This window comes from Nanorana parkeri, unplaced genomic scaffold, assembly GCF_000935625.1.
Source record: "Nanorana parkeri isolate BGI_ZX_2015 unplaced genomic scaffold, ASM93562v1 scaffold1796, whole genome shotgun sequence".
NCBI lineage: Eukaryota > Metazoa > Chordata > Amphibia > Anura > Dicroglossidae > Nanorana > Nanorana parkeri.
The window spans coordinates 272,530-285,496 of record NW_017308064.1 but is presented as its reverse complement, the minus strand read 5'-3'; the positions used below and the strand labels follow the sequence as shown (position 1 = coordinate 285,496).

The 12,967-nt window shown below is 47.1% G+C and overlaps 1 protein-coding gene across 1 annotated transcript; it reads left to right on the top strand.

Annotated features, from left to right (window-relative positions):
- The first annotated feature begins 3,788 nt into the window (after positions 1 to 3,788).
- LYRM2 (LYR motif containing 2) lies at positions 3,789 to 6,709 on the top strand. Its single transcript, XM_018571632.1, has 3 exons — positions 3,789 to 3,830; positions 4,021 to 4,161; positions 6,629 to 6,709. Exons 1-3 carry the CDS (start codon positions 3,789 to 3,791, stop codon positions 6,707 to 6,709), a joined length of 264 nt encoding a protein of 87 aa, XP_018427134.1.
- Positions 6,710 to 12,967: the final 6,258 nt, after the last annotated feature.

Here is a 12,967-nt window from a genome sequence, read left to right as displayed (position 1 = left end):
AGAAATTAAGGATATTTTTTTAAGCCAGCTTTAGAGGTAGCCATGCGCACTTGATGCATTTTATATGATATATTTATATGATTTACATCACGTTTTGAGAGTTTGGTCCTTTTCTTATATATTTATAGAAAATCGTTTTTATGAGTGTGGTCATAGAGTCCCAGACTTCTGCTATCAGCCTACTGATTCTGCATTTTTTTAAAATTATTACTTATGGTACTTAAATGAAAAAATATCATTTTTTTTCAGGACAAACAAAGTTTTCTTTTGACAATATTGACCCTAAAATGATTTCAAGCTGTATGCAATCCAAAGACAAAAATAAAAAATAAGAAAATTAAAATATACACTTCTCTTAGTTTGACCAGAATTGGTTTTAAAACACCTAGCCTTGCTGTTGATAAAAATATACATTACATTCTTTATTTTCCCCTAAATTTAAGTTTATTTTACAAAGCACAGCAAAGCCGCCATCTTCAAATGAACTTCAGACATTAAAAAATGTGTGTTTTTTTTTTTTTTTAAATGTACAGCAATGCTACATAAATGAACTAATACAATATATGAACATGTAAAAAAAATTAAAAATTAAATTTAATCTAAATCTAATTTATTTTAAACTCAATTTAAAACAATTATAAATAAATGGTTATGGAGTGAGCTTGGAGCGGTGACTACTTTACAACACACACAGGGACCATGGGGAACAAAAGTAGCCCCCCTCCAGAAGGAAGGACAATGTCAGCACCAATTCAGAGATGATTTGAGGATCTACCGCTGAGTGATAGACAGATAAGATACATTTTTGTTAATAATTAAGGTACTTGAATGCATTTTTAAGATTTAACTCCTGAGTTTAGTGCCACTTTAAGACCCGATGGGCTTCCTCCTGCTAATGAAATTTATTTGGCTGACCTCTATATTTCTTCCAAGGTAATTAGGCTGGCTCCAAAGTTGTCTGCATAGCATTTAGAAATGCATAATAAGCACATACAGTATAAAATATCTATAATAGAAAATATTTTTTTGCCATCAGATTGTACCATTGATTCTGATTGGTTATTTAATATTTAGGCCAAGCTGTAAGCCCTGTTCATAGTCTGTTAGAAGTAACCATTTCATTATTGAAAGGCCAATTGACATTGCATTTATTTACAGTGTAGGTAAATCCTATCAATGAACATGTCGTATTTGCTCGCTTTTGGCCTGTTAAATATATAATTGAAACCGTTTAGTTTAGGGCTGTTACTGATTAAAAATTTTGTGTTCGATTAATCAAAATTTTTAAAAATCAATCGATTAATTTCGACTCTTTATAACGCACATACATGCAGAACAAGTTTCTTGGGCAAACCTCTTAGCTGTAACGAAAACCGGAAGTCAGGCGGTCGCAGAACTCGATAAGTGTCGACAGATCACCGGCCCAAGTGGCTCCGTTGGCTAACGAAGGGAAGGGGGTGAGGAGTCCAGTGGTGCCACTTGGGGAAGGGGGGAGGAGTCCTGTGACGTCGATGTCCGTGATGTCACCGGATCTCCGATGGGACTCCCGGAAGCCGGCGGAGAGGCGAGTGTTTTCATTATTGATCAAAATAATTTGAATCGATAAAAAATGTTAACGATTAATTGGGTAATTAATCGTTAATTGTAGCGCTTTACAATATAAGGAAGACATTACAATCACAATTGAAACTTTGTTGCAAGGCTCGGTCACTAGGATTAGAAGCAGCAGGCCGTAGCGCCCAATGCAGGGGATGGCAGCGGGTCAATTGTCACTCACCTGTTGTTGGCGGCCGTGTCACGGGCGGATCTCCGTCCCACTGTGCCCACCCTCCATCAGACGTGACGGGAACACTGCCGCTCACACCTCAGATCAGTGAAAGGCATTGCAGAGCAGACAAAAGTCTCAGGCTCCTTTAAGACATGTCACATGACACAGCCGAAGGGAGACTGGTGCATGAACTTTACAGGGGGAGGGATTTGTGTTGATGATGATTTTAGCTTTCGGGGGTAGATGCTTGTATCTGGAGGGGGTATTTTTTTTGTCTTTGGGGGGTAGATGCGTGTTAGTTGCTCCTGACCTCTGTGTTACATGCTACTGACCCCTGCACTCTGTGCATTACTCCTGACCTCTGCATTATGTCCGTTACTGACTACTAACCTCTGCACTCTCTGTTACTTACTCCTGACCTCTGCATTCTGTGTTACTTACTCCTGACCTCTGCATTCTGTGTTACTTACTCCTGACCTCTGCATCCTGTGTTACTTACTCCTGACCTCTGCATCCTGTGTTACTTACCCCTGACCTCTGCATTCTGTGTTACTTACTCCTGACCTCTGCATCCTGCATTACTTACCCCTGACCTCTGCATTCTGTGTTACTTACTCCTGACCTATGCATTCTGTGTTACTTACTCCTGACCTCTGCATCCTGCGTTACTTACTCCTGACCTCTGCATCCTGTGTTACTTACCCCTGACCTCTGCATCCTGTGTTACTTACTCCTGACCTCTGCATCCTGTGTTACTTACTCATGACCTCTGCATCCTGTGTTACTTATTCCTGACCTCTGCATTCTGCATTACTTACCCCTGACCTCTGCATTCTGTGTTACTTACTCCTGACCTCTGCATTCTGCATTACTTACTCCTGACCTCTGCATTCTGCATTACTTACTCCTGACCTTTGCACTCCATCATCCATTGGAACCCCTCTCAGGTTTTTATTGATGTCTGTGTCCCCATTTGGGAAATTCACCTTATTTGTCCTGGTCACCATTATGGCTGAAAGTAAAAAGAAAGAAAAATCAGAATTTTGGGTTGTCACCCGAACAGGAATAGATGGGAAATCTCCCAATGTTGGCACTTGTTCTGGTAACTCTGCTGACCACCCGGGATTTCCTTTCACTTCCTGTTGTGGCTATCTAATAGGAAGTAAAGGGAAATCTCCTCAAGGGGATACAAATAGGTAAAAAAAACCTAACTGTACACAAAACTAAAACAAAAACAAATTCTACTTTGATTACACTGAACCTGAAAAGAAAATATACTAATATCATTAATGTTTGCCCCCCATTAACACAAAAAATGCAATTTTGCAGGAAGCGCGGCTCTGTGATTTTTGTGTATAGATACCACGATCATTCGATCGATCCATCGATCGATTAGCGATCAATCTCCATCAAATAAAGATTGTATTTGTAGTTTCAGAATGATGTAACCTGTGCAATGTACAGAGCTGCATCAATGAGCGCTACAATGTCTCCATCTGGCGGCCGTTTTGTATAATTACAGCGCAATGCATATGCCCGGAGAGATCCCGTGCGGCAAGGGCCGTGTGTGATTGCCAGAGAACGAGTTGTATTCGGGTGTTTTGGGTCCCCCTGTTCCCCGGGTGACTGAGCCATATAAAGCTATAACGGGTGACATTATTCTCTCAGCCGTATGCATAGAAAACTTTATTATTGTTACTTGTAGTGAACACATCCGACCAGCAGAGGGGGCGCGCATTGCACACCCACAGCACCTCCGCCTTCTTCTAAAACCTGTCTTCAGCAGTGGAGCCATTTTGGCGGAGATTTGCCGGGCGCTTTCATTAGATGTGCGCTCCATAAAAATGGCGGCCGCGTTCAATAGAGGAGACGTTCTTGGCGGCCATGTTTCTGAAGACCAACGTGAAGCAGAGTCTATGGGACGATCTCCAGCAAATTGGTTCCTGATTTTGAGGACAACATATAGACTATTAGCGAACAGGACGTGTTGTGTGACTGAGGTGGGGGAGAGCTATGAAGGATGTCCTCTAGACTGCCCCCCGCTGCCCTCAGCCTCAAACAGGTGAACTTGGAGGGGGCGGCCATTGTTGTTTTTGTTGGGTTTACATACATTTTATTTGGCTTGCAGGGGCAGTTTTTGGGGTTGGAGGTCATGGGTGTAAATTTGGCCCTAGTCTAGTGTCTTGCAGACAGTACAGGTATGCTGGATGCTGTGCTGACTCTAACCCCCTGTGTGTCATGTTTGTCCTCAGTTCCTCCTCAGGCAGCAGGTTCTTGCTTTGTACCGGCGGATCCTCCGAGGTGTGCGGCAGATCCCGGACCCTGCTGACCGGCGCTATATGAAGGAATGGGCCCGAGGAGAGTTCCGCAGGAACCAGAGGGCCACTGATGAGGTGAGGGGGGAAGGGTTTCCTGTGTTCTATGATGGCCTCATCCTATTCACTTCATCTCCTCCATTCACAGCTTCCTCTGCATGGGGCATGTTGACATCGGGTCAGTGTAGTTGCCTGTAATGATTCATGTGTAACATCCGGAGGAATGCCGGGGATGCTCAAATTTCCCCATCTCCCAGATGGGGCTGCAGCCACTTCCTGTCTAACATCAGCCATGTGATTTATATGTAACATCCGGAGGAATGCCGGGGATGCTCACATTCACATTTGTAGTCCATGCTCCATACAGTGTGGCCCCTGATCTTCCGGGAGGTACTGCAACCACTTTCTGTCTATTAACATTCATTCAGATTACTCCCCCACCCCCGAGCTATGCTGTACAGCAGGGGTAGGCCAATTCCATCCCTCCAGCTGTGGTGCCGCTACAAGTCCCATCATGCATTGCATGACTCTGACAGCCACAGGCCTGACTCCCAGAGGCAGATGCATTATGGGCTTTGTAGTTTCCCCACCGCTGGGGGGTCGGAGCTGGCCTATTCTTGCTGCACAGGGACGGCAAGAGACTGACACTAAGTCAAACTTCGCTACTTAAAGTGGAAAAATCAATTTTTTAGAGTTAGATTAGGCCAGCGTAGTTACCGGTAATTATTCATATGTAACATCCGGAGGAATGCCGGGGATGCTCACATTTGCATTTGTAGTCCATGCTCCATACAGTGTGTCCTGTCATCTTCTGGGTGGTGCTACAGCCACTTCCCATCCCGTACATTGATCATAAACAGTCGCTCACTACTCCATTCAGAAAACGGATGACGAGGTGCTCTCTGATTGGGCAAGGGTAGATCGTAACATCATCTGCCCCTCCCCTTCCACCTCGTCCAATAGTAGAATGTCTTGTATCCACTGTTAAGAATACAAGATGTTTTCTGAACGGAGGAGGGGCCGAGGGAGCGACTCTCTATGCTCGCTGTACAAGACAGGAAGGAGCACCGCCTGGAAGATCAAAGGACACACTGTATGGAGCGTGGACTGCAAATGAACATTTCAGCATCCCCGGCACTCCTGTGGATGTAACACATGGATGATGATGGACAGGAAGTGGCAGCATTACCATCTGGGAGATGGAGCATGGACAACAAATGCACATGTGAGCATCCCCAGCATTCCTCCGGATGTTACACATGGATGATGTTAGACAGGAAGTGGCTGTAGCACCACCTAGTAGATCAAAGGACACACTGTATGTATCACGGATAACAAATGAAAATTTGAGCATCCCCGGCACTCCTCCGGATGTTACATAGCAATTGCATGGATGATGTTATGCAGGAAGTGGCTGAATCACCGGACTACAAATGCACATATGAGCATCCCTGGCATTCCTCCAGATGTTGCATATGAATCATATGAATGATTAGACAGGAAGTGGCTGTAGCACCACCTGAAGATCAAAGGACACACTGTGTATCACAGATGGCAAATGAAAATGTGAGCATCCCCGGCATTCCTCCGGATGTTACATATGAATCGTTACAGGTAACTGTGCTGGCCCGTTCGAACTCTTAACAATAGATGTCTCTTGGAGTCTGACTTTGTATCGGTCTCTTGCCGTCCCTGTACAGCAGGGGTGGGCAAACTCCGGCCCTCCAGCTGTGGTGGAACTACAAATCCCGTCATGCATCTGCCTCTGGGAGTCAGGCCTGTGGCTGTCAGTCTTGCAATGCATGATGGGACTTGTAGCTTCGCCACAGCTAAAGGGCTGGAGTTTGCCTACCTCTGCTGTACAGCATAGCTCTGGGGGGGGTTAATCTGAGGTGAGGGACAGATGAGTGACCCTGGATGCAAGCAGTCTGCCTACGGGGCCCCCTCATCAGTCCCTGGACACCTGTAATGGCTCCCTGACCCTGTCATTGCTTTGTACAACTTCCTGTCTACAGCTGATGGGGGAGACACCTTGCCGTGCTTCCCGCAGAAATCTGGGTTGTCTGTGGCCCTGCAAGTGAGCCCTAAACGGCTAAACACAACCTATAGGGGAGCCGGTAATTCTGTCCGCCCTGTTCCTGAGATTTACACAGCTCTGCCACACAGCACAGTCCTCTTGGGTAGAGCTTGAGCTAGAGAGTTTGCTTTGCTCTAGTGAAAACTTGCAGGTCTTGTCTCTCTCCCAGCCAATGATCTCATCTCTCTGCTCTCTCCTATCAGCCTATAGGCCTGGTGGCTCCTTGTGCTGCTCCTTCTCTCCCATTCTAAGCTCTGCTGTACAGGAGCTGCAATAGGCTGATACCATGTCTCATTCAGACACTTGCATGGCTTGTATTTATTAAACACATGTCCTGATGTATTAATGGTTACAGAGATGCCTTTATTTGTGTCTTTTATATCTGCTCGGAGTTCATTCTCGTGGATGATCTTCATTGTGTTTGTCCTCCTCTGAGCTGTGCCTCACTCTTTCCTCTGACCCCTTCAGATCACCATCCGGATGATGATCACACAAGGACAGCAGCAGGTGCAAGAACTAGAGAGCGCTCTTAAGCTGGCCGGATCATAGACCCCTATGGGGGGAGGGGGGTCACCTGTGGTCACATGACCTCCAGCGTACGTCTGCAGAGGACAGTCTGTCGTGTCCCTGGCTGTAGCGTGCTGGGACCCTTGAGGGGAGGACGGAAGGTCGGGGGGATGATATTCCGCTCATTGGACGGGATGGTTCCTCGCTGCTTCACTCGTCTTTTCCGCTGGGACTGGATGGACATTGACCTGATCTACATCTGCAGGGAGAATGATAAACGGGACTTTTAATGTGTGTCCAGATTCACGGACCCCGTCAGCCTGGAGGTTCTATACGGAGCCAATAGAACCTCAGAACCCTGTGTGATGAAGGGTGATGTCAGGTGGACACCTTTTAAAGCCGAAGTTCAACCTTCCCCGGGTTCCTTTCTCATCAACATGCTAATGAAACATTTAAATAAAGCCTTTCCACTTTCATTACATTATTGTACACCCAGTGATGTCATCACTGGGTTGTTGTGCTTCTCTATGCAATGCAGGCAGTCATGGCTAGTGGGAGGAGCCAGCCGGGTGCTGTGCATAGCTTCCTGAAAACATCACAGCACCTTGCCTCCGTACACTTCAGAGCCCTCAGTCCCGAGGCAAGCAGTAGGTTGGCTCAGGGGATGAGTTATGCAAATATGAAAAGCCTTGATGGGGGGATGTTGTGAGGTGTGGGGTGTTCCTAGAAAGGCCTTGGAAAACCCCACATGTCATTCTGAACCTCCTTGACTGAAAGTGGCGGGGCCAGGGACAGTCAGGCTGGGCAAGAAGAGACTGGAGGTCCTCCATCCAGGAAACAAGCTGGGATCTATCTGACTTGCTGCAGCTCCTAAAGCACATTGTGAGAAGCTCATGGGCCCTGACTTCCTGTGTCCTCCAGAAAATCGATGTGAATGCCGACAAAGCTCAAGGAAGACTCTAGGCTTGAGGAGGACTGAAGGCTCAGGACTTCCTGAATGCTCCTCGTACTTGCTGGGACTACAACGTACCGATATTTCAGCAGCATTGTTGGCTTAGGTTCTTTTTAGGTTATGACAGGTTCACTTTAAAGTCTCAATCTCCCTAAAAGTAACATGTCCAGTTTTTCTGTACTTACTACTTATAGCCCATTTCCACCTTTTGTGGAGGTATTAAAAAAAACAACAAAAAAAACACGTCAGCAATATACACAGAGTTTACATGAAGCAGACATATGCAGTTGCTGTATATGAACACAGAAACTTACAGTACATCTTTTGTTAGCTTTCCTCTTCATATCCTCATAGAAATGGCCGCCTCTGTGCTGTGCAAGCAATGTGTGTATATTACAACTGAGCTCTTTCTGTGAGCTCTCCACCCCGTATTCATAGTGACACCCCCCGGGACAGTGTATTGTGTGCAAAGGCAGAGCTGGTGTGCAGTGATTGCGTTACACAGAATGACGGGGAAGGGGGCAGCTGTTTACAGCCTGGTTTACAATCCAATCCCCTGTGTCGGACGGAGTTTCCTGTGGAGACAATTTTGAATATCTAGGACTCTAGCCCAATAAAAAGATTGATACAAAATGAAGAAAGTCAGCAAGGTAAGGCATGAAAACGTACACACATATATATCGTCACTGCACCTCGACAGTACCACAATAAATACATTTAAACCGTTGATAAAAACATTGATAAGCCTAGAAAATGTAAAATCTCGAGGGACCCCTTCCCATCAGAGTCCTCAGTCCTCCCTTCCCATCAGAGTCCTCAGTCTTCCCTTCCCATCAGATTCCTCAGACCTCCCTTCACATCAGAGTCCCCAGTCTTCCCTTCACATCAGGGTCCTCAGTCTTCCCTTCCCATCAGGGTCCTCAGTCTTCCCTTCTCATCAGGGTCCTCAGTCTTCCCTTCCCATCAGGGTCCTCAGTCTTCCCTTCCCACCAGGGTCCTCACTCTTCCCTTCCCATCAGATTCCTCAGACCTCCATTCACATCAGAGTCCTCAGTCTTCCCTTCACATCAGGGTCCTCAGTCTTCCCTTCACATCAGGGTCCTCAGTCTTCCCTTCCCATCAGGGTCCTCAGTCTTCCCTTCCCATCAGGGTCCTCAGTCTTCCCTTCCCATCAGGGTCCTCAGTCTTCCCTTCCCATCAGGGTCCTCAGTCCTCCCTTCCCATCAGAGTCCTCAGTCCTCCCTTCCCATCAGAGTCCTCAGTCCTCCCTTCCCATCAGAGTCCTCAGTCCTCCCTTCCCATCAGAGTCCTCAGTCCTCCCTTCCCATCAGAGTCCTCAGTCCTCCCTTCCCATCAGAGTCCTCAGTCCTCCCTTCCCATCAGAGTCCTCAGTCCTCCCTTCCCATCAGAGTCCTCAGTCCTCCCTTCCCATCAGAGTCCTCAGTCCTCCCTTCCCATCAGAGTCCTCAGTCCTCCCTTCCCATCAGAGTCCCCAGTCCTCCCTTCCCATCAGAGTCCCCAGTCTTCCCTTCCCATCAGAGTCCCCAGTCTTCCCTTCCCATCAGAGTCCCCAGTCTTCCCATCAGAGTCCCCAGTCTTCCCTTCCCATCAGAGTCCCCAGTCTTCCCTTCCCATCAGGGTCCTCCTTTCACACCATTGTCCTCGCCCCCCCTTCACACCATTGTCCTTGGTTCCCCCTTTAGATCAGCGTTCTCAGTCCTCCCTTCACAGTATGTCATCAGAGGGCAGGAGGCGGAGCAGGCCTGGACAGAGGTGAACCCACCTTCCCTGGACTAGCGTCATTTATTTTTCATGGTTCTGGTGGCTTGCCTATCTCCACCATGGATATGGCATGATGCTGTGCGTAAATTGCGAGGCACCCCCCAAAGAAGCCAGAAGGCACCCTATGGCGCTGTAGCATCAAAGACGGCACTAGACTGAAGGAGATGGAGGCCAACAGCACCTTGACCATCCAAACCTCAACCCCACACAATTTGTCCCTTGCTCCCATGAGCCATTTTTCGATTTCGATGGACCTGACAACAGACTGACAAGAGTTTGGGCCGAAGTTCTTCACGTAAAAGCAATAGATTGAGTTGCATTCTAAGAAATCAAAGGACACAAATAGAAAAGTTCAGCTGGCGTTAATTATACTTTGCCGAGTATTCCTTCAGGGACCAAACGCCGGCGAGAACAGAAAATCCCTTCTGACTTTCAACATGAAGACTTGAGAGACGGCGGACTTAAAAATATTTATCCAAAGGGAGTCACGGTGCGGCAGACGGGGAAGTCACAAGGGACCTCTGAGCAACACAGACTCGTCTTCACAAATCATCTGTTATTGTTGGCTTAGAGTTTATTCCGTCTGACGCTTCGATGGATTGCAGTCAATCCTTATCAAGGCAATGAGACAAATGAATAGGCCAACATATACTGTATACACCCCCAAACATGATGGGGGTCACCCGGTGCAACTAAACAGGTGCAGACTGAGGTAAGGTCAAATAGCAGCACAAAAAAAAAAATTAATCGCAACAAACGGGCAAAAGAATGACCAGCTAAACAAAAAGGTAAAGATTAGGGATGCACCGATACTAGTATCGATATCAGTGCCGATACCGAGTATTTGGGCGAGCACTCGCTCCGATGCCTAGCCCGATACTTCATGTGTCAGGAAGCCGTGCAGCGTGTCATTACACGCTGCCTGGCTTCCTAATTGGCCAGGAAGCCAGCTACATGCTCCCTTGTCGGCCAATCAGGAAGCCGGGCAGCATGTAATGACGCGCTACCCGGCTTTCTGATTGGTCGGGAAGCTGGCCAATCAGGACGCTGGGCGCCGTGTAATGACGCAGACAAGGGAGCATGGAGCCGGATTCTCGTCCAGTCTGGGAGCAGGGCGCCGCGTCATTACACGGCCGCCGGCTTCCATGATTGGTCAGCAAGCCGGCTCCATGCTTTCTCGTCACATAGTGAAGAGAAGCATGGGTCGGCTTCCTTGTTAATCGGGAAGCCGGGTGACGAGTCTTTACACGCTTCCTGAATGGGACGTCCAATACTCGGTATTTGGTATCGGCGAGTACAGAAACAAAAATATCAGTACTTGTACTCGGTACCAAAATAGCGGTATCCGTGCATCCCTAGTATAGATGATAGACATGTGCGATTTGTTTCTTAAAATTCTTAAAACAATGCACCGCGCTGAACCTCTTAACAATATATCAAGCAAAAAGTGTGTCTAAATGCTGAAAACAAATATCATCAACCTCCAATAAATAATTTTAAATCCAAGGTGATAAAGTTCACAGTGTAAGTCTCTTATGAGACTTGATAAGTGTCCAATAAATCAAACAGTGCTCAAATGCAGATTAATGTTCATATAAATCTGTATGATATACTGCGATTTGGGAACTAATGCCTCTAAGAAAATCACAGAGTATCTTCCTTCAATGATCGATCTCCTCCGATATATATAACGAGAGAAGATCACAGAGGAGCGGACCTGAAAGATAACTTCCTCTCTCAGGTCCGCTCTTCTGCCGGAGCAATAGTCATTCTGCTATTGGCTATTTTAAATCTCATTAGCCAATAGCAGGCTGGCTATTGCGCCGCCCACTGCCTTCTGTCAATCAGCAGAGGAGCGGACCTGAGAGAGAAAGTTCTCTCTCAGGTCCTCTCCTCTGTGACTGACATCAGGCAGTGGGTCACTTAGATACGCTTAGGAAATAAACAAGCAGAGACAAATGTCATCACTACATTTTCCCCGTGGTGGCTTGTTCAATTGGTGATCCACCCATGCCTGGATCTGTAGGCATAAAGTCTTGGGGCCTTGCTTTAAAAGCAGAAGTAGGGTGCAGACTTCTTCTCTGAGGAAGGCCTCAAATAACAACACGTGATGGGATCCTTATAGGAGACATCAATGGAACTGTAAGCCAATCACTGTCATCGCCCTGTTCTCCACTGTGTGTACATGGCACATCATTAGAGTCTACCACAATATCAGATTGGGACTCTTCATCAGAAGTAAACACATGTGCAGAGGCGGCTCTCTAATTAGGCGAGTTAGGCGGTCGCCTAAGGCCTCGCGCCGCCTAGCTCGCCTCTATAGCTTCAACTAACCTGCCTCTGGTCAGTCAACCCCTGGGCCGGGAGGGAGCAGCCATTTCCTCACTGGGAGAATGTGCGCCGTTAATTCCCCCGCAGCCTCCGCAACGCAACCCCCCTCCCTCTTCCTGGATCTGTCACTGAAGAGAGAGGGAGAAGCTGCGCGGCGGGACTTCAGACGCGGCTTCTCCCTCTGGTATTGACGGAACTACTTCCGCCACTTCACTTCATCCTTTCCTGCAGAGGAGAGAGCCCGCCCGGCGTGTCGTGAGGATGCAGAGGCTTCCGTTCCTGCAGCAGCCAGCGGTGACATCGTAGGAGGGCAAGGATGAGGCAGATACCGGCGGTGGGACACCGGCAATTGACCCCTCGATCAGGAGCAGTGCCTGCATGGAGTCCAGGTCAGTGAAGCACCTTTCTTTTTTTTTTTTTCTGAATGTTTTTTTTTTTTTTTGCACTTTGTACACTATATAAAAAATACAGGGTAGCAAAAAAAAAAATATCATGTACGTGATATAAGGCACCCAGGACACGGTGACACGGCCGCTTCTAAACAGACATCTGGGTACAATTTACAGCGTTTATAGAAAGCATTTTCCCCCCCCTCCGGCAATTTTTATATGGGGGCTATTCACAAAGGAGTCGTAGGCAGCCGAGTGAATAACCGACCTGAATAGCCGAACCGACCTGTTCGGCTATTCACTTCAGGCTTGTACGGCTGATTCCAAGATGGAAAAGTTGAACCTGGTGGCACTTGGCGGTCAAAGCTGGAGGTGCTCAGGCAACAGAATAGTTACATAGTTAGGTTGAAAAAAGACACAAGTCCATCGAGTCCAACCTATAGAGACAAAAAGAAAAGCCTGAACAGAACGCTATGCCCACAGTTACCCTCCATTGATCCAGAGGAAGGCAAAAAAAACCCTATAAAAGCACGGTTCAATTTGCTCCAACAGGGGAAAAAATTCCTTCCTGATCCCATAAGGCAATCGGATATTACCTGGATCAACAATCTCTGATGCCGAATATACCTATAATAACTCAATATCCAGTAATATTCTGTGCATTTAGGAATACATCCAGATGTTTTTTAACCCCTTCGTGACTGACGACGTACAGCCAGCATCGGGGCTGTTTAAACAGACTCCCGGTGACTTTTGCCGCCGGTTGTCTGTTTAAACTTGTAGAGCCGACTGTCGGCTTTACAACAGAAGCGATCCTGGCGACTTACCTGTCGCCAGATCGCTTCT